Source organism: Cricetulus griseus, chromosome 2 (assembly GCF_003668045.3).
Source record: "Cricetulus griseus strain 17A/GY chromosome 2, alternate assembly CriGri-PICRH-1.0, whole genome shotgun sequence".
In the NCBI taxonomy this organism is placed as follows: Eukaryota; Metazoa; Chordata; class Mammalia; order Rodentia; family Cricetidae; genus Cricetulus; species Cricetulus griseus.
This window is the reverse complement of record NC_048595.1, coordinates 413,178,181-413,203,836: the sequence shown is the minus strand read 5'-3', so window position 1 is coordinate 413,203,836 and position 25,656 is coordinate 413,178,181. Positions and strand designations below refer to the sequence as shown.

General features: G+C 41.6%; 1 protein-coding gene across 3 annotated transcripts in view; it reads left to right on the top strand.

Moving 5' to 3' along the window:
* Trak2 (trafficking kinesin protein 2) overlaps positions 1–24,084 on the top strand; it is a 57,348-nt gene extending 33,264 nt beyond the window's left edge. For 2 of the 3 annotated variants that reach the window (XM_027396976.2, XM_027396977.2), the window contains 13 exons: positions 589–665; positions 2,759–2,875; positions 5,190–5,399; positions 5,959–6,037; positions 7,140–7,270; positions 7,683–7,757; positions 10,609–10,746; positions 14,066–14,142; positions 14,519–14,722; positions 15,648–15,943; positions 17,187–17,453; positions 19,485–19,590; positions 20,415–21,093. In XM_027396976.2, coding sequence (XP_027252777.1) covers positions 589–665; positions 2,759–2,875; positions 5,190–5,399; positions 5,959–6,037; positions 7,140–7,270; positions 7,683–7,757; positions 10,609–10,746; positions 14,066–14,142; positions 14,519–14,722; positions 15,648–15,943; positions 17,187–17,453; positions 19,485–19,590; positions 20,415–21,093 — 2,456 coding nt within the window. Of the gene's footprint in view, positions 1–588; positions 666–2,758; positions 2,876–5,189; positions 5,400–5,958; positions 6,038–7,139; positions 7,271–7,682; positions 7,758–10,608; positions 10,747–14,065; positions 14,143–14,518; positions 14,723–15,647; positions 15,944–17,186; positions 17,454–19,484; positions 19,591–20,414 lie in introns of all 3 variants that reach the window. The other variant, XM_027396978.2, reaches the window with a different exon arrangement.
* The last annotated feature ends 1,572 nt before the right edge of the window (positions 24,085–25,656 follow it).

Sequence of the window (25,656 nt, the reverse complement as noted above, 5' to 3'; positions counted from 1 at the left end):
TTCTTGAGTTTTAAATTTGTGAGGACTTTGTAATTCAGTTCTGTGATAGCAGCATAACTTTCCAGTAACTTTTGGTTTGGTTTGGTTTTTTTGAGGCAAGGTTTCTCTGTAGCCCTGGCTGTCCTGGAACTCATTCTGTAGACCAAGCTGGCCTCAAACTCAGATCCAGCTGCCTGTGCCTCCAAGTGCTGGGATTAAAGGCAGGCACCACCACTGCACAGCTATTCTTCAGAAATTTAATTGATTGGAATATAAAGTAGGTAACTTAATCCATCCTCCCAGCTCACACCTTCAAATAAGAGTGGATCAAAACTTACCTCCCTAGGAGTAAGAGAAGTCATCGGGACTTGATTGCCTCATGCCCACTTGATACTTTCTCAAGTTACTATGTGTGCACTTTTGTAATGGCTGATGTAGCTTGGGTATTATATGTATGAACACTTGTTCTTTTTCCTGTTTTCATGTGTGCTTTTGTTCTTCTGGATAACTTCTGTAAAAACTTGGGCATTTTGTTGAAACTTAGGATTGTTGTATTTTAAGTTTTCAAATGCACCTAAAGCCTCCAATGAGTTGTTTTTAACTCCTTAGTTCTAGGCACAGACAGAGTGGAACAGATGACCAAAACCTACAATGACATCGACATGGTTACACATCTCCTGGCAGAGGTATGAATATACCATTTCTTTCTCCAGTGTAAAAACCTAAACTTGAGGATCATTTAGAATGTATCCCGTTTGCACAGAAAAAGCATGGTAACCACCCTATTCTCCAGGTTGGTTTCCATAAGATGGGAACATAGCGAAACAAGAGATACCCAGTTGGCATCCCAAAGCTCATCATTTTGATATGGGTAGATGGGTGACTACAAAGCTGTCTGACCGCGCTGTCTTAGGAAAAAGTAATTGTTTAAAAGATTTTATTTTTAAATTATAGGGGGGTGGGTGCTCTTAAGTGCAGAGGTGCTGGATTCTTGGAAGCTGGAGTTGTAAGTGGTGTGAGCTGCCTAATGTGAGCACTTAGAACTAGGATTTTGGACCCTCTGTAAGGGCAGTACAAACCCTTAATCTCAGAGCCATATTTCCAGCCCCCGAAAGTCACTTCTAAGTTATCCTTGCCATTAATCACCTAGGCCAGAATACCATTAAAAAAGCAGTGGTATTTAAGTCAGCACCTGCCGTGTGGTCCAGCTCAGGCCATTATTTGTGCTTCCGTTCACCCGTGCAAGTTTTAAGGGTTGGTTTGTTTGTTTAATGTGTTTGGGATTTTTGCCTGAGAGTGAACCCATGCCCAGGTGCTGTACCGGCAGAGGTCAGAAGAGGGCATCAGAGCCTCTGGAATTGGAATTACAGATGATTGTTACCCACCACAGGAGTGTGGAGAACCAAGCAGAACAGCCAATGCTCTTAACCACTGAACATTTCTCCAGCCCCATTTGGAAGTTTTAGCATGCATGGTGTATCTTTTCCAGTTGGCATGCAGCAATATTCTCTCCCATACCATAGCTCAGTTGATCTTATGGAAGACTTCCTCTGACATATGTGTCTATCCTCAGAATGCTTTCCATATATGCCACTAAGCTTATATTAATGTGAGATAAGTTGACCTGAAATGATCGATTTTCATGTACTAGATAAAGAAAAGTTAGAAACCTAGTTTTATCCATCTAATGATTAATGTAAACAGAGCCCATATTCACGTAGAAGACAATTAAAAGTATTAACAATTTTCCATTCTACAAATAAGGCCCTCATTATCACCAGGTGGGATCCCCATACTCTTGCTCAATATCATCATCTGCCAGAAAGAATGCCTGTTGCTTGGCTTTGCCACACTCCTTACTCAAAACCACCAGCTTCTTAGACTCCCTTCTCCTCGCTCAAGGTAGAATCCTATGGACTTGTAATTTCCAGTCTCCGATTCTATCATTCTTGCACGAGTTGTGAACTGGGCTCTAGGCCATGCCTTCCTCTAAGCTACTGATCCTGAATGTATATAGTCTACCCTAAATGGAACTGATCCAGTATACTTACCTGATCCATGTTCTAAATCCCTCATCTGTGTCATTGCCATACTTGATATACTCAACAAATGTTGGCTGGGCGTTTACTATATGGGCTCTGTCCACTTTTTTATTTGTGTCAGAGATGCACTAGATATTGACACAGGCACAAGTATTAAAAGTTCACTCTTCCTATTGAACTACATCCCTGTAGGGAATACCCTAACCATGCCCGCATGAGGCTGGTTACAGGTAATACTAGCCATGCCCGCTTGGTCAGGGGAGGTGAGGAAGGTTTAAGAGTGAGGGACATACATGTGGGCCGCTCCTACTTACCTTGCTTCCTGCCGACTGGCTAGGCTGATCTGAGTGAGTAGCAATTTCCTAATGAAACTACCTTTATATCTAGACCTGACTCTGTATTACCATTCCACTTTAGCACCACCCTCATATCTAAAGCTTGTGCTGATTTTCTAGTTTCTTAAGATTTTAATTACGAAGTTGGATTGATAGGCCATAATGAATAGGATGTCAATAAAACCTTACTTTCGCATTTATAACTACATAATCTCCCATTTGACTAAGATTTACTAAACACTACCTGTATGCCTGGCCCCGTGTTGTTTGTTTATTAGGGTTGTAAAATGAATCTCTGTCCTTTATAGGAGATTTGCTTTTAACATGAGCAAAATTCACTGCAGAATTTCTAATCTGCTATCTGCTTTTTTGTTTTTCTCCTTTGTATGTATTGCTTTACAGAGGGATAGAGATCTAGAGCTAGCTGCTCGAATTGGGCAAGCTCTGCTAAAGCGGAACCATGTCTTATCTGAGCAGAACGAAGCCCTGGAGGAGCAGTTGGGACAGGCCTTTGATCAAGTAAGTCTTTGACCTTGGATTTGGAATGGTAATGGTAATAGTAAGGTCTTATTTAGTGGATCAGTGTATTTCCTTGGATATTCCTGAAATACTGACAATAGGTAATGACACCAGTACCTATTGATTTTACATATTTCCATTAGCTGTAAAATGAAACTTTTCTGGTGAAAGTATACTGCTAGGTCACCAGGAGCTAGTTTAGTACTACTGTGTCTAGTTATCTGAATATTATTAGTGGGCCATCCCTTAAGGCCTACTTGACCATGGGTTCATGACTCTGAATTAATACTGTCAAGTATGAGTTCCATCTTATGGAACAAGTTTTAAATCTAATCAGAAAGTGGTTGGTTACTCCATAACATTTGTGCCACTATTGCACCAGTGGGCCTGTCTTGCTAGGCTGGTTGTTGCTGTCAGTGGCAGGACCCTCAGCGGTGCCCTGATAGTGTGTATTAGCACCTGACAGCACTGTGAAAACTAGCCAATAGTGATGAAACTTCTGGGTGAGTACCAATTTGATTTCTTCATATTCTATGACTCAAGTTTGCAGTATCTTCAGCACTAGTGTTTTACCATCAAGTTCTGGAAGGTGATCAAGAGCAGTGGCCACAGCCTATAATATTTGAGGGTCTGTGGGACCCCACTGACAACAGCTCCAAAAGAGGTAGTGGGCTTTTTATTGACAATCACTGGTGTCAAAATACCCAAATGTTTCTTACTCAGAAACCAGAACAAAAGGTAAGAAAATATGTAAATTTAAAAATATATTTAGTAAATATCAATAAATATAAGTAATTTATTGTTATTCTGAATAGTTAAATTTCAGTTTCCTCTTTGTTTTGTTTGTTTGTTTGGTCTTTGGTTTTGGGGGTTTTTTTTTTTGGTTTTTTTTTTTTTTTTTTTTTTTTTTGAGACAGGGTTTCTCTGTATTGCTTAGTAGCCCGTCCTGGAACTGGCTCTGTAGACCAGGCTGGCCTCAAACTCACAGAGATCCACCTGCCTCTGTCTCCCGCCACCAATGCCCGACTTGTTACAATAAATCTTTCCGCCAAAGTTGCCCAAGCCCTACCACCACATGGGCGGTCAGCCGCCTGAGTTCTGCCCGCCACGTGGATGGACAAAATAATACACAAACTTATATTAGGTACAAATGCTGCTTGGCCAATGACTAGGATTTCTCATCTGCTAGCTCAGTCTTAATTATCATAAATCTATATATTTTATAAGACTTATCTTATAGAGGATGTGTTTTGCTGGCGCCCTCTCTTGCCAGTGGCTAACATGGCGACGCTGGAGGAGGCGAAGGGGAAAAAAGGGGGGTACTTCCTGGTTGTCCTTCCTTAAATATGAGTCCCCTGCTATGTCATTTCCTGCCTGGATCATCACTTCTCTACTACACTTCCCAGAATCCTCTTTGACTCCTAGTCCCATCTAACTTGCTACCTCATTGGCCAAACAGAACTTTATTTATCATCCAGTAAGACAAACACCTACACAGAAGCACTTCCCCCATCATCCTTTGAGACAAAGTCTTAACATATAGCTCTAGCTGGCGTGGAACTTGCTATGTGGATTAGGCCGGCCTTATATTCACCTGCCTCTGCCTTTGCCTCCTCAGGGCTGGTATAAAAGGCATATACTACCATGCCTAGCAGTAATTTTTTTATATAATTTTATTTATGCTTTAAGAACACATTTGGTCCTTTATGTAGCAAATATTTGTTTCCTAAAAATGTGGGCATCCACAATGGGAAGATTTGCTTAAAAGCACAAGTCATCACCCAGCTTGGTGACCCAGGCTTCAAGTCATCGCTATTCTGGAGGCTGAGACAGGAGCCCTGCAAGTTCAAGGTCATCCTTGGAGAGTTATCAAGAAACTGTATCTCAGAAGTTAAAATACGAAACAAAGTCAGTTTTAAAATAGGGTCCTACAGGTGTAGCTCAGTGGTTGAGCACTCAAGTGTCTGGCTTGTATAAGGCTTGCCATTCCCCCCAATTAGTTGGCCAAAGGTACAGGCCATGGGGATGGATCTAAAGTAAAGTATGTTGTAAGGCTCAAGAGATTCTTACATTACTGTTTTACCAAGAATAAAAATTGGCTTTTTCGCATGTGCTCTAGAAAAGGCTACATTTGTTGAGTTCAGGACCTAAATGGGTAGCTTAGGAAGTATTCAGTGTTTATTACTCTCTTCATACTCTTGTCTAGGAGTTAATGTGGTGGGGGACTTTTATGGTAAAAAGCACTCGCTCCGTGAACTGGAAGCTGCATTGCATGTAAACAGTGTAGAATGTTCTAATCACGCTTTGTGTCCAGGTTAATCAGCTGCAGCATGAATTATCCAAGAAAGATGAACTGCTTCGCATCGTTTCCATTGCTTCTGAGGAGAGTGAAACTGACTCCAGCTGTTCCACACCTCTTCGGTTCAATGAGTCCTTCAGCTTATCTCAAGGTTTGCTGCAACTGGACATGCTGCATGAAAAGCTCAGGGAATTGGAAGAAGAGAACATGGCCCTTCGATCCAAGGTGCATCTCACTTTCCTTTCCTTTAACGCTATCTGCTATCCGGTCAGTCTGGGTAATATTGAAACAATATAGCATTCCAATTACTACTGTGCCTTCCATTGTCACCTAGGGCTTGCTGCGAAATGGGTAGGAGCCGGTGGGACAGATAAAATAGTGGCGGCATAGTGTGTACGTCTTGTATAGTTAACAGAGACAGCTGAGAAGAGAGGCTCATGTCAGAACTTTACAGTTTCTTTGGGTTTATAGAGTGGCGTGAAGCAAACACATCCTATGTACAAGCAGGTGACATTTTGGCTGAGGCTAGCGATGCATCAAACAGAGATGGAGATGCATGCGCCAGCATGGGCAAAGGTCCCTCAAAGAGTGAAGGGAGATGTCTGTCATGCCTTCCCATTCCTTTATTTTGTCAGAGCGTAAACCAAAGATGGGATGGATAACTTTGCTTCCTTTATAAGTACTGAACTTTAATCTTCAAATGGCAAAGATTTTTGTAGCTTTTGCTTCAAATTCATTAGGACACATTGTCACATCAGTGATTGTTGTTTTCCCCCTCTCGAAGGCTTGTCATATCAAGACAGAAACTTTTACTTATGAAGAGAAGGAACAACAGCTGGTCAATGACTGTGTTAAGGAACTTCGTAAGTAGTAACATATTCGTTCTGCTTTGAGGCAGAAATTAGACCACTGGTTTGAGTAGATACAGCTTTAAGTGGTTGCTGTTTGATCTGCTCTTGTGTCACTATAACAAATATCTGCAGCTGGGTTACATCTTTTAGTGTGGTCCCCTAGATATAGGGACCCCTAGATCAGCAGAATAGTAGAGATCTAGAAAGAACTCGCCCAACTGCCCTCCACCTCCTTACCCGCCTCCTGCATTTTGACAGAGAGTTGACTGTCCCCGGAGCTCTCTTGTCCCTTTCGTTCTTAGCTGCCACTCTCCGGCAGTAGGAAGCGGTCTTGTCAGTTTAAACAGTGGAAGTAGATTTTCTGCTGTGTCTGGATGTCACATTTGCTCTGTGATATGGAATCCCCAGATCCAGTTCTAAGGGTCCTGTTTCATGTATACAGGTGTAAGGGATCCTCACTCAGTTTGATGGGTGTCCCTGACTGCCCCCAGCCTGCAGAAGCATCACACTAGCATCGTCACATTCTGTCATGGATTGGGATGGCTCCATTCTGGAAGGTTTCCTTTGTTAGGCCTGTTAAGACTGATTTTCATTGTTTGTGGGATTTTAGATTTGTCCCTAAAGTGTTCTTAATGGCGCTAGTGGAATCACCTCTTGGCACTTGCAAAGGCACATAATTCACCTAGCTCTCTTTTTAGCCTTTCCTGAAGATTGACACATTTTCTTTTTTTTTTCTGTTTTTTTTTTCTTTTTTTACATACCAATCCCAGTTTCCCCTCCCCCTCCCCTCCTCCCATTGCCTCCACCCCACCTCCCATCCACTCCTCAGCAAGGGTAAGGCCTCTCATGGGAGTCAACGAAGTCTGTCCCATCACCATGTTGAGACAGGACTAAGGCCTGTGTCTAGGCTGAGCAAGGTATCTCTCCATAGGAAATGGGCTCCAAAAAGCCAGGTCATGCACTAGTCCATATCTTTATCAACTCCTTAGCATGTTTGCCTTTTTAAGTCATCTCTCCAGTGCTTGTCACAAACCAGCATCTGACCTGGAAGCTGCTGTGCACTGGCTCCACTTCTGCCTTTCTGTTGGTTTCTAAGCTTTGGCTTTGCTCCTAGGTGAAACCAATGCACAGATGTCCAGAATGACTGAAGAACTGTCGGGGAAGAGCGATGAGCTGATTCGATACCAAGAGGAGATCTCTTCCCTACTGTCTCAGATTGTAGACCTTCAGCACAAGCTTAAAGAAGTGTGTACATTCACTCACTTGGCCTAATTCTGCTAACCCCTGTCATGGTGCACTGCGTTCTGCAAAGTGCTAACACACCGAGCAGAGTAAAGCTAGCCCTTCCCCTTTAAATGGTTTACTCTGTTCTTTTAATATTGCTCCTCTGCTAAATTATCATAAATAACTTTTGTGGTGCTACTTATTTTTGCAAATATATCAGATTCTCTTGAGAAGGTTGTGATGTCAGGGAGGAATTCATGGTCCATATCCTCTGAACACATGTATTTTGTGTTCTGCTTACATTATTTAGTTGGCTTCTAGTGGGTTCACTGTCATAGGTCTAAGACTGTACCCCATATAGATACACTTAGTATGTCTTCAGAAGGAAGAAGTGGGAATGCTTCACATGTCCCTCTTATGTGTTTGTTGTTAGCATGTCATCGAGAAGGAAGAACTAAGACTTCACCTGCAGGCTTCCAAAGATGCCCAGCGACAGCTGACGATGGAGGTAATGAAGGATTCCTCTGTCTTCGCAGTGTAAGAGGGGAATAGAGATTTCATTCATATTTGTAAGAATTCCAGAAGAGAACTGCCACATTTGGAATACAGCAGCAGCAGCAAACAGTTGAAATAAAATTAGTGAGATCTGAGAAATAAAGCACTTAAAAAGTCTTGTCTCTAAAGCTAATCATGACAGCCTTCCTCTTGAGTAATAAAAAAAACCTTGACTTTCTTTAAAAGTATGGGACTTGAAGTTTTTTTCATATAAGTATATATCATATGCCACTCATGCACCTAGCTTCATTTTCCTCCTCACTCTTCTTAGTCTCCTTTGCCTCTCTAGTTAGTTTCGCCTCTATTTTTATGGCACATATACATGCATGATTTTATGTAGCTATATACGTTTTTTTAAAAATGCACACACAAATGAGAGAAAACATGATTTGTCTTTCTGAGGCTGTTTTAACTCACTCAGTATGATAGTGACATATCTTTGCTCTAACTTATGACTGAAATGCATTGCATTATGTATACCCACATGTTCCTTAACTGTACGTTTGTTTTAGACACTTATGTTGGTTCCTTAATGTACCTTTTATGCATACTGTTGCAGTAGACACTGGTGAGCAAGTATCTGTGCCGTGTTGGCTTGCAGTCTATGGTAAATGCACAGGATTGACAGCAGGGTCGTACAATAGGTCTGCTTTTGGTTTTTTTGAGGAAAACTTCTATGCTGATTTTCATAGTGGATGGGCTGGCTTCTGTCTCCATCATGGCAGAAGAAGGGTTCACTTTTGTCCACCTCCTTACAGGCATTTGTTGCTTGCTTTCCTATGGCTGCATTCTGACTAGGGTTGCTTGGTTTCTAGTCTAGGTTTTAGTAGTGTATTCTAGATGTTGATGCTCTGTTAGGTTACACCTGGCAAAGGTTTTCCCCCATTCTGTGCCTGGATCTTCACTGATTAGCTGTTTCCATTGCTATCTTGATCACGTGAGGTCCCAGCTGTTCATTTCTGGAATGACTGGGACCCTGTTCAACAAGTCCTTGACTGTGCCTGCATCTCAAAGTCTCTGTCACTTTGCAGATGACTTTTGTGCAAGGTGAGAGATGAGGATTCTGTTTCAGACGTCTATGTATGCATACACAGTTTTCCCAACATCATTTTTGCCAAGGAAGCTGGGAAGCTGGATTTTTGTGTTTTTTGTTTGTTTGTTTGTTTGTTTTTCTTCAATACATATTTTTGGCATCTGTCAAAAATGAAGTGGCTGTAGCTGTTTATATCTGGGTCTTCCATTCAATATAGACCTCTTATCAGCATGTGTTAACTAGCCTAGTAAGATGATTTCTAATAGAAAGTATTTTTGCATATGTAAGCAAAAATACATATATATATATACTTTCTATATATCTTTCTATATACTTATAGATTTAACTTCGGGACAGTTCAGCATTCACAAGACTCACTGGGAACAGCAAGTTTTAAATAGATCCTAAGTACCACCCTGAGTTTCTGTTCAGCTGATCACGTGAAAGCCACATGGACATTTCTATTTCAGTGTATTTATCTTTTTAACTTTGAGACAGAGTTTTCTATGTGGCCTAAGGCTAGCGTGGAACTCTCTGTGTAACACGGGCCACCCTCAAACTTGAGATCCACCTACCTTGGATTCCCCAGTGCTGGCTGTGCCTCCACCACCTCAGCCTCACATTTTAGGACTTGTTAGCACTTAATGAACCTCCCTGTGTGGACAGAGCACACCCCAACACCTGAATCTCCTCAGCCCTTCTGTGGAGCATATCGCTTTCACCAAGACAGGCTGCTTAGGGAGCTCCCCCACCCCACCCGTCTCATCACCACACTGATGATGAGAGCAGTCCAGATTTGCTTTGGGCAGCATTTACCGTGTCTGTGCACTCACTAGTGTCCACAGTTTATCAAGATTGACAGTTGGGCAGAAGGGAGCTCTGGTCCCTCTTTAAGCAAGAATGTGTCACACCAGCTTTCCAGAGTCAACCTTGATGATGTTTGTAGACGCTGGTGGTGTGGTGAGGCATGTTACCAGCGTTTCACCAGCCCACCAGCCCTCCTCCCCACCTGCTTGATGCTTCCAGTGTTTACAGGTGCAGCGGTGTGTATGGGAGGTGAGGTCACACATGCCATACGTTTCCCGGTCTTCCCCATTCAGGATGGCTTTGCAGCACATGGAAAAGAAACAAAGAGGCAGGCCTCTGCCAAGTCTCTCAAAATGAGAGGCAGGGTAATATACATTTTAGATGAGCATCCCCAACCCTGCTAACTCTGAGTGGCTGGACTCATGCTACATGTGGAGAAATTTTTCAGTTAAGACACACACTGAAATTTATACTTTTGCCAACTGCTATAAAAGGTTTTTCAAACAAGGTGAAGGGGACTTGTTTAGGGTGATGGGACATCCTGATATTAAATGAGTCACTTTCTAGACTCTTAATCTTGTCCCTTAAAGACTTCAGGGTGATGTTCATGAGAAAATGTACTATTATGCTAAACCTGATGGGCTAGCACTTTTAAATTGCCTCCACGAGTGTTTTGGGCATGAGCCATCAGATACTGAATTTACAGTTTAGGTTGTCTCTGCCACATTTCAGGTTTTGAGAAGTCATGTTTTTTCAGCACTTGTCCAAGATATCTCAGATCCTGGCAACTTAATGTGAATATGTTCATGGCTAAGATTGCTTTGGAGTTGTTTTGTTGAAATGATATTTTTGCAGTCTGCTGGGCCCCAGATAAAATTGATATCCCTCGGAACTCCTTATCCCAGGGTTCACAGTTAACAAGGGTTGTCGGGGAGAGAATAAGTGTGTCGCTTTTCTCCTCCAGCTTCATGATTTACAAGACAGAAACATGGAGTGCCTGGGAATGTTACACGAGTCCCAAGAAGAAATAAAAGAGCTTCGTAGCAAATGCGGTCCTGCTGCTCACCTCTGCTTCTCCCAGTCTTACGGACTTTTCACAGGGGTAAGAGACAAGAGCTGCCGTGTGCTTAAAGAGAGAAAAGAGAAGCTTGCATGCCGTCTCCAGGGTGTGCTGTGGCTTACAATGCCAAGTGCATCTAGAAAAGAGAGAACATGCTTTGTATTGTTTCCGGGACACAGTTCCTGAGTCAAGCTTTAATTTGCATATCCACCTCTTCCTTATTACTCTTACTTATTTTCGAGGATGATATTCTAAATTTGCTACAGTATTTGAAGTAAACTCTTAAGGAAACTGGGTTTTGACCTCTGTACCACAAATCATTCAAACTAGGTTATCCTACCTCAGATAAGTATGCCTTACTTAAGGCATACATGTCTGTTTGCTTTGTGTGTGTGTGTTTGATGTACACGATCCACAGCGTAGGTGTGGAGGTCAGAACAACTTGTGGAAATTGGTTCTTTCTTGCCACCATGATGTGGGAGCCAGGGATTAAGAAACTCAAGTCATGAGACTTGGAAGCAAGCCTTTGCCCATAGAGCCATCTCCATACCACATACTTTTTCCCCATGTAGTGTATGTACATGTGAATGTGCCTGGTCATGTGTCATGTGTCATGTGGAAGTCAGAAGAAAAGTTTTGTGCTAACTAGTATTTTTTCGACTTGACACAGGCTAGGGTAATTTTGGAAGAGGGGCTCTCAACTGGGAAAATGCCTCCATAAGATAGGTGTGTGGGCAAGTCTTTGGGTATTTTCTTAATTGGTGATTGGTGTGAGAGGGCTCAGGCACTGTGGTGGTACCACCCTGGGCCAGTGGTCCTGAAGAAAACAGGTGGAACATGCCACAGTGGCCTCTGCCTCAGCTCCTGCTTCCCAGTGTCTGCCTTGAGTTCCTGCCCTGACTTCCCTGGGTGCTCAATCATAATCCCAAAGGAGAAGTAGCCCTTGCCTCCCCAAGTTGCCTTTGGTCACAGTGATTTCTCACAGCAGTAGAAACTCTAAGTCAGCTTTCTAGAGTTGGTTCTCTCTCTGCCACGTGAGTTTCGGGGATCTTGTCTGCCTTATGGCATGCTTTAAACATCTAACCCTCAATCGACGGATCATAAGTTTCTTGATAGGTTTAACTCTTCCTAGAGTGTAAGTCTCTGTAGGTAGGAACCTTGACTTTTTAATTCATTAATAAACAATATTTGGGGAATGGTAGAACACAATTAAAATTTGAGCATATGCCAGAATTTGTCACATTGCTTCAAAGAGCTGTTTTAACACCTGGTTCTTACAGAAACTATGTGCAACTCTGAACTTATGAGACAGTCACTGTTTAGCACAGGCTGGCCTCCAACTTGCTATGTAGCATAGGCTGGCCAGACTGATTTGTTTTTACATTTGTGTGTGTGTGTGTGTGTGTGTGTGTGTGTGTGTGTGTGTGTGTGAGTGTGTGTGTGTGTGAGAGTGTGTGTGTGTGTGTGAGTGTGTGTGTGTGAGTGTGTGTGTGTGTGTGTGTGTGTGTGTGTGTGTGTGTGTGTGTGAATGTCTATTAACGATTGTTTTCTTCCTTCCCTAGTCACGCTTTCTCCTGACCCCATTCCTTATGCTTCTCTTCGGTAGCTGTCTTTTTCATGTCTCCGTGCTTCCTTTCCTTCCACTGTTGATGGAAACAGAGAACAAATTTCTAGGGTCAGTCCTTTCCTTCCACCATGTGGGCCCTGTGGATTGACCTCAGGTCATTGGTCATGGCAGATAACACCTTTACCCACTGAACCATATTGTTTGGGTTTTTCTAAACATTCATTTAATTAGCAGTGTAGGGAATTGAACTCAGGACCTCATGTATGCTAGGCGAGTGCTCTACCACTTACATCCCCAGAATTTTGTTTGTTAATTTTTGATTTTAAAATAATTTGAAACTTAGAATAAAATTTCAAAAAGTAGCACACAGAATTTTTATGTATTCTTCACATGGATAATTAATGTTTTTGCTATTTCCTCTCAGTGGATTTTTGTTGTTGTTGTTGTTGGTTGGTTGGTTGGTTGGTTGGTTGGTTGTTTTTTGTTATTGTTTTTTTTTTTCCTGAACTGTTTTATAGCAGGTGTCAGATATCCCTATCACTACTTAGTGCTTAACTATATTTACTAAAGACAGAGACAATGTCTACTAAAGACAAGGACATGCCTGACAATGGCACTACAGCCATCTGTTACCATGAAGTTGACTCAATACAACATAGTCCTCTCATCCACAGAGCCCACTCAAATTTTCCCAGTTCTCCCAACAATACCTATTATTCTATGACTTGTAAACTATTGTTTGTGTGTTTATTTCCTCATTTATTTATTCAGGCATTCATTTTGAAGGGGTCTCTCTACCAGAGCCAGGCTAGCTTCAACCTTCAGGATCAAGTGATCCTCTTGCCTCAGCCTTGACTACTTGAGATTACATGTGCAGGACATTGCACCCAGCTCCAAAAATATCCTTTGAAAGATATGTTTAGAGGCTAGCAAGATGGTTCAGTGGGTCAAAGGCCTTTGCACAAAAAACTTGAGGCTTGGGTTCAATCCCCAGAATCCATGTAAAAGTGGAAACAGGGAACCAACTCTATAGAGTTGTCTTCTGACCTACACATACACACACACACACACACACACACACACAAATTAAGAAAAACAGGGCACATTTATGTGTAGTTATTTTGGTGTGAAATAATACTATGTTATTTCAGGAGGTACGTTCATCATATTGTTAATGTTTAACTATGAATTTTTAGTTTGTGTTATCTGCCAGTTTTTTACACTTGAAAGTTAATATTAATAATGAACTAATTAAATTAACACTACTAGTTTACTATACACAAATGAAAGCTAGTAGATACTGCATTAACCAAGTATCAAGGGTAAATGTCTTCATCAAACCTTTAGCCATTGGTTTTAACTCCATCCAGGGTTCTTTGGTCATGTCTGTGATGACTACTGCTCTGGTTTCATTTTCGTTGCTGTGATATATTTCTTTGACAAAAAGCAACTTGGGAGAGAAAGAGTTTATTTTACCTCACAACTCTAGGTCTGCAAGTCTGTTGTGGAAAGCCTGGGCAGCAGGGACCTAAATCAGCTACTCATAACACATCCATAGTCGAGCAGAGAAAAGTGAAGGATATCCACTCGCTTGCTTGTCCATTGCCACCTTCGAAACATGCTTCCTGAAAGGAGAGTTTCTTCTTTAAGAGTTTCTATCTCCACAGTCTGTCTTCCCAATTTGAATTTTAGTCTTGTATTTCCTTTCTTATAACAAAAAATGCATGCTTGTATAGACTTTTCATTCATTTGAGAATAGCAATCATTTTACAAATCTTGAACTCCTTTTTCTAGGAATCGTTGGCAGCTGAGATTGAAGGGACCATGCGTAAAAAGCTGAGTTTGGATGAGGAATCTGTATTTAAACAAAAGTAAGTATAGATCACAAGGGCTGTTACTGCGTCATTGGAGTGGAAATTGAAAAGAAGCGAGAGCCAGGGAGTGCAAGGCTGGTGGAGCTCAGGAGGCAGAGCGAGGTCTGTCCTGGGTTTGATCCCTGGGCACTGAGGGAAGAAACACAACACAAAGTGATGATTGCCAATCAGGAGTGACTCTGTACTGTGCAGATTGTCTTCTCATGAGGGAGCTCTCCTGTACTAAAGTTTATTCTCTCATTTCTCCCAAACTTAAGAGTGTGCAGGGAGGGCTTCATTTCCAGTTCTGTCTATGCATGCGCAAGTCTCAGGGGTGCCCTCTAGTGGGTAATAGGAACAGGAACGAATGCTTGTTGTCTTCTCTTTTTGACAGGGCCCAGCAGAAACGGGTGTTTAATACTGTCAAGGTTGCCAATGACACTCGGGGCCGCTCTGTCACCTTCCCAGCCTTGCTACCCATCCCAGGCTCCAACCGTTCAAGTGTCATCATGACAGCAAAACCTTTTGAGTCTGGTGTCCAGCAAACAGAGGACAACACACTCCTGAACCGAGGGGGCAGCACAGAGGAGGTTCCAGGGTAAGGCATGGGTCCTGCTATGGGTCTGCATTCCTTGTGGGGTTGGTGTAGCAGATTCACATACTCAGCTCACTTCAGCGGCGGAGAGAGGACTGACTGTTCCTTTTGCATCAGTTCTAAACTACCTCCAATTTCACAACCCTGAAAAGTGAAAAGAATGTGCATCAGAGCCCTATGAGGATCTGAGGTTTTGTAATTTCTAATCCTTGTTGTCTTTTAAATATTCTGCATATTCAGAGGATGTTTGTGGCCCAAAATAAATTTTTTCACACCTTTTTCAGCAATCAGTTACCTTCTTCTTCTTCTTCTTCTTCTTCTTCTTCTTCTTCTTCTTCTTCTTCTTCTTCTTCTTCTTCTTCTTCTTCTTCTTCTTCTTTGTCTATTTATTTTTAGGTAGGGTGTTTTCCTGTGTAGCCAGGCTGCCCTGAACTTTCTGTGCAGCCCAGACTGCCATCAAAATCATGATTCTCCTGAGTCCCACCACACTCTCCTCACACTTTTTTAAAGTCATTGCATTTTGTGATTAGTAGCATGTAATAGTTTCTGGCTAACACTTCTCTTCATTCAGTTATAAACCAATGGTACCTCTTGCACTCAGTGAACTGAGTAATGCTGTGAACTGTGGTAATACTCGCTTTGGGATTGTCCGATCTGAACATAAAGGTAGACATACCTGCAGTTTCAGAATTAAATGAAATGTAAAAGTTAGCAAACACAATATACTTTTGACTTTCTAGAAGTAATTGGAAATGATGAATTACAATGATAGATAGTACTGTTGATGGTTTTGTCTGTCATTCTTCATATTTCAAATAGTTTAGAAAGCACCTCATTCCTAAGGTCAGTCTTTTGAACCCGTAGAAAGAACAGGTCTAGATTGTGCACATAACCTACAATCTCATCAGCAAGTGTGATTTCCCCACAGGAACTCTCGGCCCATAAGCCACCCAGGACCCACTGAAGACAGTGATTTGGCCACGGCATTGCATCGCCTTAGCCTTAGAAGACAGAACTACTTAAGTGAGAAGCAGTTCTTTGCTGAAGAATGGGAACGCAAGATCCAGGTTCTGGCTGAGAAGGAAGGAATTGGTAGCTGCGACAGCCCCACAAGGAACCTGGACTCATTTAGCACTGACCAGTCGGAGACCACAGACCTTGGCAGTGCCAGCTGCCTTCGAGGCTTCATGCCAGAAAAATTACAGATTGTCAAGCCCCTGGAAGGTAATTAGTCAGTATCAGCTTTTAGAAGCTGTGTGTACGTTAGACGTCTCTCCTAGAATTGAAATCTGGGCAGCAGCAGTTAGGAGAGCACTGTATGCACAAGCTGTCTGTAAATCTGCTGTGTGTGGCGATGCTATGTACTGGACAGTTAGTGGACAGTGAGCCCTGTGTTACTAAGTCCTCCGCCATTCATTCTTTTTCACACGTTTTGGTATCGGTGGAAAAGGGAAGTGGAAAGAGTCTTTTCCTAACTGTTGCTATGGAATATCATTGATAGCAGTTACCTTGTTAAAGCCAACAGGGTATAACAAATGAAAATGATCCAGAGAATTGCTTTATCTCCACCTACAGAAAACTCCACCCAACAAGTGTCATTGACATAGAGGCACACATGTGTGCTTGTACTTTTTTCTCCTTGAGTTCAATTTTATCTAAAAATAAAAGTTAAATTCAAAATAAATATCTGATTTATGGGATATTGATGGTTCATGAATGATTCTCTGATACTGTGTTTTAAAAAAATTCTTTATTAAACAAAAGTTTGAATGCGTAACCATTAAGAACTCCTAGTTAGAAAAACAAATTTAAAAAGGAATCCTAGTTTAGATCCAAATTTTGGTTAGAGTTGCCAATTTTAGGATGAAATTACCATAGTGACAAAATTAATTGTTACTTCTGGCACAAGGGCATGGGATGACCATTCACCAACATCCCATAGGCTGGAACCAAAGGGATGAGTTCTCCCCTCTGTCACCTGCATTTTCCTGTCCCTCTGGGAGTCCAGGAAAAACAGAGTCATGAAAATCAAGTAGAGAAGTACACAAAGAAATTCAAGTTATTTTCCAACCTAAGTGCCCAGTTTTTGCTTCCAAGTTCACAGACTGTGCTAGGTAAACACTGGTTTTCGCCACCAGGAAAGTGCAGGCCGCCTCTACAGTGGGTGGCTTCCCTCCCTCCTGCCTGAGCAGCCTGGATCCTGTTAAAAATGTCTGAGTGGGTTTTTTCTCCTCTTCTTTGGATGTCCCTTTGAAGATTATCTTTTGAAATAGAAAAGCTATTGCTTAGACATTCAGCATCATGTCAGCTTTCTACAGAGAACTTAAATTTACAAATTTATCAAAATACCAAAGCCAAATCAGTATCACTGTCTTTATCATTATTGTTATTACTCACTAATCTTAGGGTCTTCCCGGCTGAGGATTTGGGGGGAGATGTAATGCATGCCTCTCCTGCTTGCCTGCAGGATCACAGACTCTACATCATTGGCAGCAGCTTGCTCAACCAAACCTGGGAACCATCCTTGACCCACGACCAGGGGTCATTACCAAAGGTTTCACCCAAATGCCCACGGATGTCGTCTATCACATCTCGGATTTAGAGGAGGATGAAGAAGAGGGAATCACTTTTCAGGTTCAGCAGCCTCTTCAACTGGAGCAGAAACCTGCAGCTCCCACACCAGTTACAGGGATTTTCCTGCCACCCATTACCTCAGCGGGTGGACCAGTTACAGGTGAGAAGGGTGCTTGCTGAACATGGCCTGGTAAGCGGTGCTTTGCATGGTCCCACTACCCTGGGACCCTATGCCATCTCACTGGCATGTACTCACTAGAAGAAGTAAAATAATACAAATCTATAGCATTGCTGAAATTTCTGATTTTCTCCATTTTATCCTTCCAGCCTATAAAAGTAAATTAGGAAGAGAGATACATCGGGTCCATTAGTGGTTTGCAAGCCTTCTGGTCTTAGGATTCTTTGATACACTTAGAAGTCCTTGAGAACGCCAGGAGGCTTATCTGTATGTGTTATGACTGTTGATACTAATTAAGTTAGAATAAAAACACTAGCTAATTTAAAAATAAAAATTCTGATCTGGCTAGTGGTGGCAGACGCCTTTAATGCCTCTGGGGAGGCAGAGGCAGGCAGATCTCTGAGTTTAAGGCCAGCCTGGTCTACAGAGTGAGTTCCAGGACAGCCAGGACTGCACAGAGAAACCCTGTCTCAAAAAACAAACAAAATAAGGAAAGAAAACAAAATAAAAATTCTGTTATGCAAATACTATTTTCTGAAAAGTAACTGTTTTATACATAGTAAGAAAAATGGTTTTGGGGCTGGAGAGATGGCTCAGCGGTTAAGAGCACTGACTGTTCTTCCAGAGGTCCTGAGTTCAATTCCCGGCAACCACATGGTGGCTCACAACCACCTTAAGTGAGATCTGGTGCCCTCTGCTGGCATGCAGGCAGAAGACTCTATACATAATAAATAAAATCTTAGAAAAAAAAGAAAAGAAAAGAAAATGGTTTTGTTTTACAATTTTGTAAGTCTAATTTATGACTTAATAGAAGATTCTCATTATCAATTTCTGCCTTCAGTCTTCTAATGATGAACAATGTGAAGAAAATGTACCCTTATATGAACATGTAGCTAGAAAAGAAAAAAGTATATTAATAGTTTTTCAAGAATTATGGATGTTGTTCGAAATCAGATAAAAACTTGGCAAGTGGTAGTTTCTTGAATAGTTACACCAATGTGGAATCTGAAACCCTGGCAATGAATTTCATATTAGTTTTTATTAAAATTGTGTTTGCCTGTCCTACACTTTGAACATTTGCTCATTCATGGTTTGGTAACCTGCACTGGTCATTAAGACAGTTACATAGATACCCAGTTGTTGACACTTTCCATTAGCATGAAAGGCTGTGTTAGGGTGTTTTCAAGCTCTCAGTAGTGGATATAAGTTTCCCAAAACTGATTTTCACTTGAAGCTTACATTTGTCATTAGTAAAAAAAAATTAACATCTTTTTTTCCCCAAGAAAATGCCTGCCAGATTGCCAAGTCGGAATTATTATAGCTTGTGTGTTAGCTGTGCACGACTGCCTTTCTTTAGGTAACCACTGTTTATATCCACTGCATTGTAGACAGCAGGGGAACTCAGTGGACACTTCCTGTATCCACGTACTGCATAGTAAAAAAATCAAGACTTAATGATATTTTACTCCTTTGTCAGAAGCCTTCAGTAAATCTGACTTTAAAAAAAAAAAAATACTGTGAATATATGAGGATGAAGAATACAAGTATAATCTGGTGTCACTGCCTTGATTGCTAAGGAGCCAGAATTTTTACCCATCACTGCTTTTGTGCCAGAATGCAAATATCAACCCCATAAAAAAAAAAAAAAAAAAAAAAAAAAAAAGAGGACTCATCCTGGAATTACCATGATGTTTTCTAGAGTCAACACACAATCAGAACCAGGGGAGTAGCTTGACCTAGATAACTAGATCTTAAATTTTTTAATGTGTTTTTCTCTCATTTCTAAGCTATTTTTACTTCTTTTATTTATACTTTAAAGTGCTCAAAGTTCTGTTATATACTAATCAGATAATACTAGTATATTCTCTATATTTCATTTCCATATTTAGGAACTTTCTGCTACAAAAGGCAGTTGATAAATGCTGTATTCCTAACAAAATATTGGTACGCCTTTTGTGTTATTAACCTGGTCTTTCTATTCTGTGTTTGGCTTCCTAAAAATCTGTATTTCAGTTGCGACTTCGAACCCAGGAAAGTGTCTGTCATGCACGAACTCGACATTCACCTTCACCACCTGTAGGATCTTACATCCCTCTGACATCACCCAGGTCACCCCTAGGTAAGAGGGCCTGGGAAGTTAAAGGCCTCACACAGGTTTCCTTTGTAGATGCCCAGGGTTTTAATTAATTAGTGTTCTGAGACTATTTTGACATTGCATTTTCTCATTTGGTCATAACTCTTTGAAGTAGGCAGACTATGCTGGATAAAATGAAGAAATTGAGGCATAGAATATGAAGGTGGCTGATACAGGAGCAGACAGCTAACAAGTGATTCCCCTGAGGTTGTTTGTACCCAAAGTGAACCAGGCTGCCGGGTCTGAGGCGCCAGCCACACCCTCCACAGGACCGTCTTGATATTCTGATACGTGTGATCATCTTGTTCCAGTGAAATGTATTAAATCCTGGTAGCATTTGTTCACGAAGGGAAGTTGACTAACGACGAGCCCTTCCATCCCATAATGGCCATAAATATATGATTTATTTAGCTTTTTTTTCTTAACTAAGCAGAGAGTAAGCAACAAGGTCTAAAATCTGTCAAAGCTCTTCAGAATTTTTAGTTTCTTAAAAATACATGTTCCAAAGCAAGACTGATAGTGTGGTTCATGAATGTCCATGTTTTACTGATGTTTAGAGTTAACACTGTTTGAGAAAATAGCAGTTTATCAATTAGACATTTACTGTTTTTCAGTGAAATAAAATGGAAAGGCTGTCCTTCAGAACACAGCTGGTTGGTCATCCTCATGCAAATGAAAGGTTGCTTTGCATACAAGGCTGAGCACTTCATTGTTGCCCTGGTGTACATCTGTATGGAGCAGATCAAATAGTAAACACTAAATGCCGGCTTGATGTTTCTGATTCCTAAGCTCTCTCACTCTTCTTCCAGCTCCGGCTTCCCATCACTATCCAGTGGAAGTAGTGGGAGCAGCTCCTCCAACACAGCTGTGAACTCTCCTGCCATGTCCTATAGACTCAGCATTGGTGAATCCATCACAAACCGGCGCGACTCCACCATAACGTTCAGTAGCACACGGAGTTTAGCCAAGCTTCTGCAGGAGCGAGGCATCTCTGCTAAGGTGTACCACAGCCCTGCTTCAGAAAACCCCCTCCTGCAGCCTCGCCCCAAGGCCCTGGCTACCCCTTCCACACCACCAAATTCCCCATCACAGTCTCCATGCTCCTCTCCCTTGCCCTTTGAGCCCCGAGTCCATGTCTCTGAGAATTTTTTGGCCTCCCGACCAGCTGAAACATTCCTGCAAGAAATGTATGGCTTGAGACCTTCAAGGGCCCCTCCTGATGTTGGCCAGCTGAAGATGAACTTGGTAGACAGGCTAAAAAGACTAGGGATAGCCAGGGTGGTCAAGACCCCTGATCCCCAGGAGAGCGGGAAGAGCCGGGAGGCAGAAGTGGCTCTCCAAAAGGCAGACTCTGCTGTTTATTTAAATTCAAGTGGCAGTTTATTGGGTGGACTGAGGAGGAATCAGAGTCTTCCGATCATGATGGCCAGCTTTGGAGCCCCAGTTTGCACAACCTCACCCAAAATGGGTATCCTGAAGGAAGACTGAGGCTCAACACTAACTGACCTCATGTATCAATTAGCACATGAAGGGTAGAGAAGCACTGAGAATAGGGACTGGTCTAAGGAAGGAAAAGGAATGTTGTAGAAGGGTTGTGAATGTGGAGAGGTGGAGGGATGGAAGCCTTTGGATGAGGTCTTTGGTAATGGAGTAGAATAAACGGAAAGTGGGAACAAGTGACGCGAGTAGGTTGGAGACAGAAATGGAAGAAAGGGTCAGTCAGTGTGCTCCTTCAGCTGGATAACCTTGCCTTGAAAATAAAAAAGTGAACAGAAAACTAAACCCACTCCTATTGAAGCATGACAGTAATGCTGAAGTGCTGGCCCCTCGGTTCCTAGAGAACAGAGGCAGGACAAGGCTGCCTAGGAGGAAAGACAGGAAGGGTGTGCTGTCCCGGCAGGAGGCTGCTCCGGAGGGCTGGTGCAGTATGTTGTCTGTTACTGAGACTGTAGATGCTCTCCCTGCCTATGCCTGCTCAAATTATGCATCCATCCAGTGGTACGTCACAGCATTAGCAAAATAAGGAGTTTTATCCTGTCCCTTACTTCAAAAATGGAGACTTTCTCATTGCAGAACTTTCAGGCACTGAGAACCCAAACACCACCCAGATTCCTTTGAATTTATGGTTACTAAAACTTCAGTTTTTTTAAACTTGTATTTTTGTACAACACAACAAAAATTTTAAAAAACAATAATGTGAGCGGGCTTGGGAGAGATAAAGAAGGAAAATAGGGGAAAATTGGAAATAAAGTTTTTCAGGATATTTCTTCTGGATAATGCGGTGGCCAAGGAATGCAAACATAATTGCATGTTTCTCATGTTTCCTTGGAGGCCGGAAGGGTTTAAACCAGAAGTGCAATCAGTAGGATTTAGATTATGTTGTATATTTATATATGTAAATTTTTAAGAAAAGTTAGTTGTAACTAGCTTTTTCCAAAGTGTGCTATGCATATTTTTAATGAAAGATGACATATATTTGCACAAAAATTCTCAGGCACATTAAATTGTAAACTGCAGTAAAACCCAGGTGCTTGCTTTGAGAGTGTGTTTTTGTTGGATTTCATTGTTTTCCTTGTGTAAATTAAAACAGCTGCCTAGTTCTCGGTGTCTGCAGAAGTGGAGAAGGACCTTGTTCATGGGAGAGCTGAAGACAAGTGAGGCCTGAATATGGGCTCCAGCCTTCCCAGTGTGATGCAGGCCTTGAGCTGGGGAGGAGAGCTCTGCTTTCTGAGGTGGCAGGCTGTGGCTCTGTCTCCGAGGGGTTGTTCAAGAAAGAATGTCACACGTTGGGAGATAAGAGAGAGCTCCTTGTATTGTTTGTGAAAGCAGGAAGTCTCTTATTTAGTCCTCTTGGTGCTTAAGTAGCAAATATTTGCTTGAGAGGAATTCTTCATTTCTGCAGGGAGTTGCTTCCTTCTCTCTCTTGAGCCTCCTACCCAAGAAGAGATGCACTCAAAGGGTTAAAAAAAAAATCCACGTGATGGTAAGATCACATGGGTTTTCTATATTTCTAGATTCTTTAATAAAACTTTTCTAAAATTTCTCAGAAACAAAGGGCGGAAAGACGTCCCTCCCTTTGTCACCCTTTGCCTAGTCTAGCTGTCAACAAGTCTTCGTGCGCGCACACTTATGAAGGATTCCGGGTTAGCAAGTGACCTTGTGCAAAGCAGGCATTAAAACAAGGATTCCTAGGGGTTTCAATTTTCTAAATATTCCAATTCATTTTTTTAAAAGATAGCATTTGTATTTCTAGTCTACAAATAACTGGGTTCCTCCCTCAACAAAAGCTTCAAGCTTTACCTTGCTTCCTGAAGAAAAGACTCTTCTGTTGTTTGGACATTTACAGCTTCCAGAGAAGGAGCAGCAGGAATTAGGGAAGTGCAGGCCCAAGCGGGTAGTAAAGTGTTAAATAATCAGGTTTATAAATGTCACATAAACCACTATAAGCTCTTTTTTGCGGAGTTCTGTGTGTGGAGAGTACTTGTGTACTTTTGTTTAGTCAGTGCCTACGTGGTCACTGGAGGCAGGTGGTGTCTCAGCACCAAATGAGCACATCTGGGTAAAGAAACCAGACAGGTTTTTGAAAATTAAATTGATTTTGATGTTCTGTGGGAACATATAATTGTACCCTGGTGCATGCTTGTCTCTGCAAATGAATCCTGTCTTAAAACCGGGTTCTGCTGATTGTGAAGTTTTCACCTAAAATTATTTTTGGTACTGAGAATCTGTTACATCAGGCTGTCTGTAAAATGTAATAAGAACTAGAGCCTTCCAGCAAGTTCTTCCTCCATGAACTAGTATGCTGTGATACTGTGCACGCTTTTGTTTACAGTATCGGCTGATATGTGCTTTCATGCTCACATGGGAAAACCCAATTGTCTTCTCCTTCAGGGTTTCCTGTGACTGTTTCTCAGGTACTTCTGAGTGCCCTGTTACCTAGTGGGAAAATCCTTTTGAACTCAGAATTAAAATTGCCCTGAATCTTGAAGATCCCAAATATTATGTAAATAGCCTTAGGTTTAAATCTTTAGAAGTTAATGACCATTGTTAATTAATAGCTTTTGTTTTTTAGTTTTGTGCTTGCCCTTGGTCTGACATAAATGATCAGATTCTGTCAGGGGAGGACATTAGAGAAGGAACAAGAGCCTAGCCTCTATTGAAGGCATTTTATACAGTGTTCCATGCTCCTAGTACATAATTAGTAGCAGATGGTTCTCACATCAGCTTGACATCTGTCTGGGGCCACCTCTGCCATCAGGTGTGTGGAGACCTGTGCTCAGAATACACTACAGGCATGCACAGTGCCTCTCAAATTCTGAGTGTGGCCCAAGGCCTGGCATGGGGCCCAGGGGCCTCCAGGAAAATACCATTGTGTCGTATCTGGAACTTGACTTTGTCAAAACAAAAAAGCTCTTTATGCACCTTTGTTTGCTTTATCAATTGTAACTCAGATAATAAACACAAATAGCTTCTTAAATTGTTCTGTGTCTCCCTGTGATTTTTGTTTCAGATCTATACAATCCAGCATGGAGTCTTTATGTTGGCTTTTATTTTTTAAAAAAAAAAAATCCTGTATTTGTTGTACTAATACAAAAAAACATTAATAGTCAAGTAGTAAGCAGATCTTGGAATGTTTTATGATTTTTTTCTTTTACTTTTAAATTGTATTGATGTGGGGATGGTGCCAGGGTTCAGAGAAAGTCTGCAAGAGTCAGTTCTCTCCTTCAACCACGTGGCTTCTGGGTATCAAATACAGGTGGACGGAAGGGCGTTGTCAAGCACCTTTGCCCACTGAACCGCTTGCCCTCCCTCAGGTATTTTTAGACCTAGGCTACACCATGAATATATATCACAATAGCTCCATCCCAGAGTAGCACCAAGAATAAAGTCATCGCTAAGAAGATAGTAAATGTGGAAATGCAGAAAGTATGATGTAGTTCTTTTCCTATAGTTCATAATTTTCTGATCACACAGCTATTTGGAAATTGTTTCTAAGAGTAACCATTGTTGGAATTAATAGAAAAGAGCATTCAATATCCTTGTTTCTCCTTCGCACTTTTGTTTTTGTATTGTCTGCTTGTGGGCTGGGTTTTGGAGTTCAGGTTCACTCATAGGCAAGTGCTTTACCACTGAGCTATGTATGTCTCCTGCTAATCAGGGGGTGGTGGCCCACCAGTAGTCCTAGCACTCAGGGGACACAGGCTGTTGGATCTCTGAGTTCAAGACCAGCCTGGTGGTGTACAGTGTGAGTTCCAGGACAGCCAAACCTGGTTTTGGTTTTTTGTTTCTTTGTTTTTTAAAGAAACCCTGTCTTAAAAAAAAAAAAAAAAAAAAAAAAAATCCCATGCTGGATTTTTTCAAGATTCAAAATCCATACTGAATTATAGACATTTCGAGAATCATGAATGAAATATGAAACTACTTTTTTTACATGAAATTTTTGGTACATTTCCAGTTTCTTTGCATTTTCTTTCACAATTCACAGTCAACATTCATACATCCAAAACCCAACAAGATTAGAGCTTTGAATGTGACATTGGCTTTGGTCTGTTTTCACTGTACTAAGTTTGACTTATGCTAATATCATTTTGTTTTTCATTGTTTTATATGAAGAGCCAAATGCCACAAAATTTTCAAATTGAAAAAAAAAAAAAAAGTCGCGTCTATCTCAACCAGCAAGAGACACACGACCATGACTCTTCTTTAAGCAGTTTATTCAGGAACCTTGTACATAAGCTTCTATCTCTCCCAGCCTGCCCCCCTCCCAAGCCCTTAAAAGCAAGCTCATTACCCAATTAGCTCACGACACCTAGCGATCCCGGATAGGTCACAGCTGGAGGACCCACGCCAGATCCACTAAGGGCTTCCAAATAAAGCTTGTTTACAGCTGAGCTCGGTATCCCTGGCATCCAGCCAGGCGCCATCTTGGGGCTGTGGCTCCCCACAGGCTGGCAAGTGGTATCATCAGTAATAGCTAAAAAAAAAAAAAAATTTTAGCATGAAAAGTGTGCCAGAGGTGAGGAGGTCTTAGTGAAAAAATGTAAGCTCAAA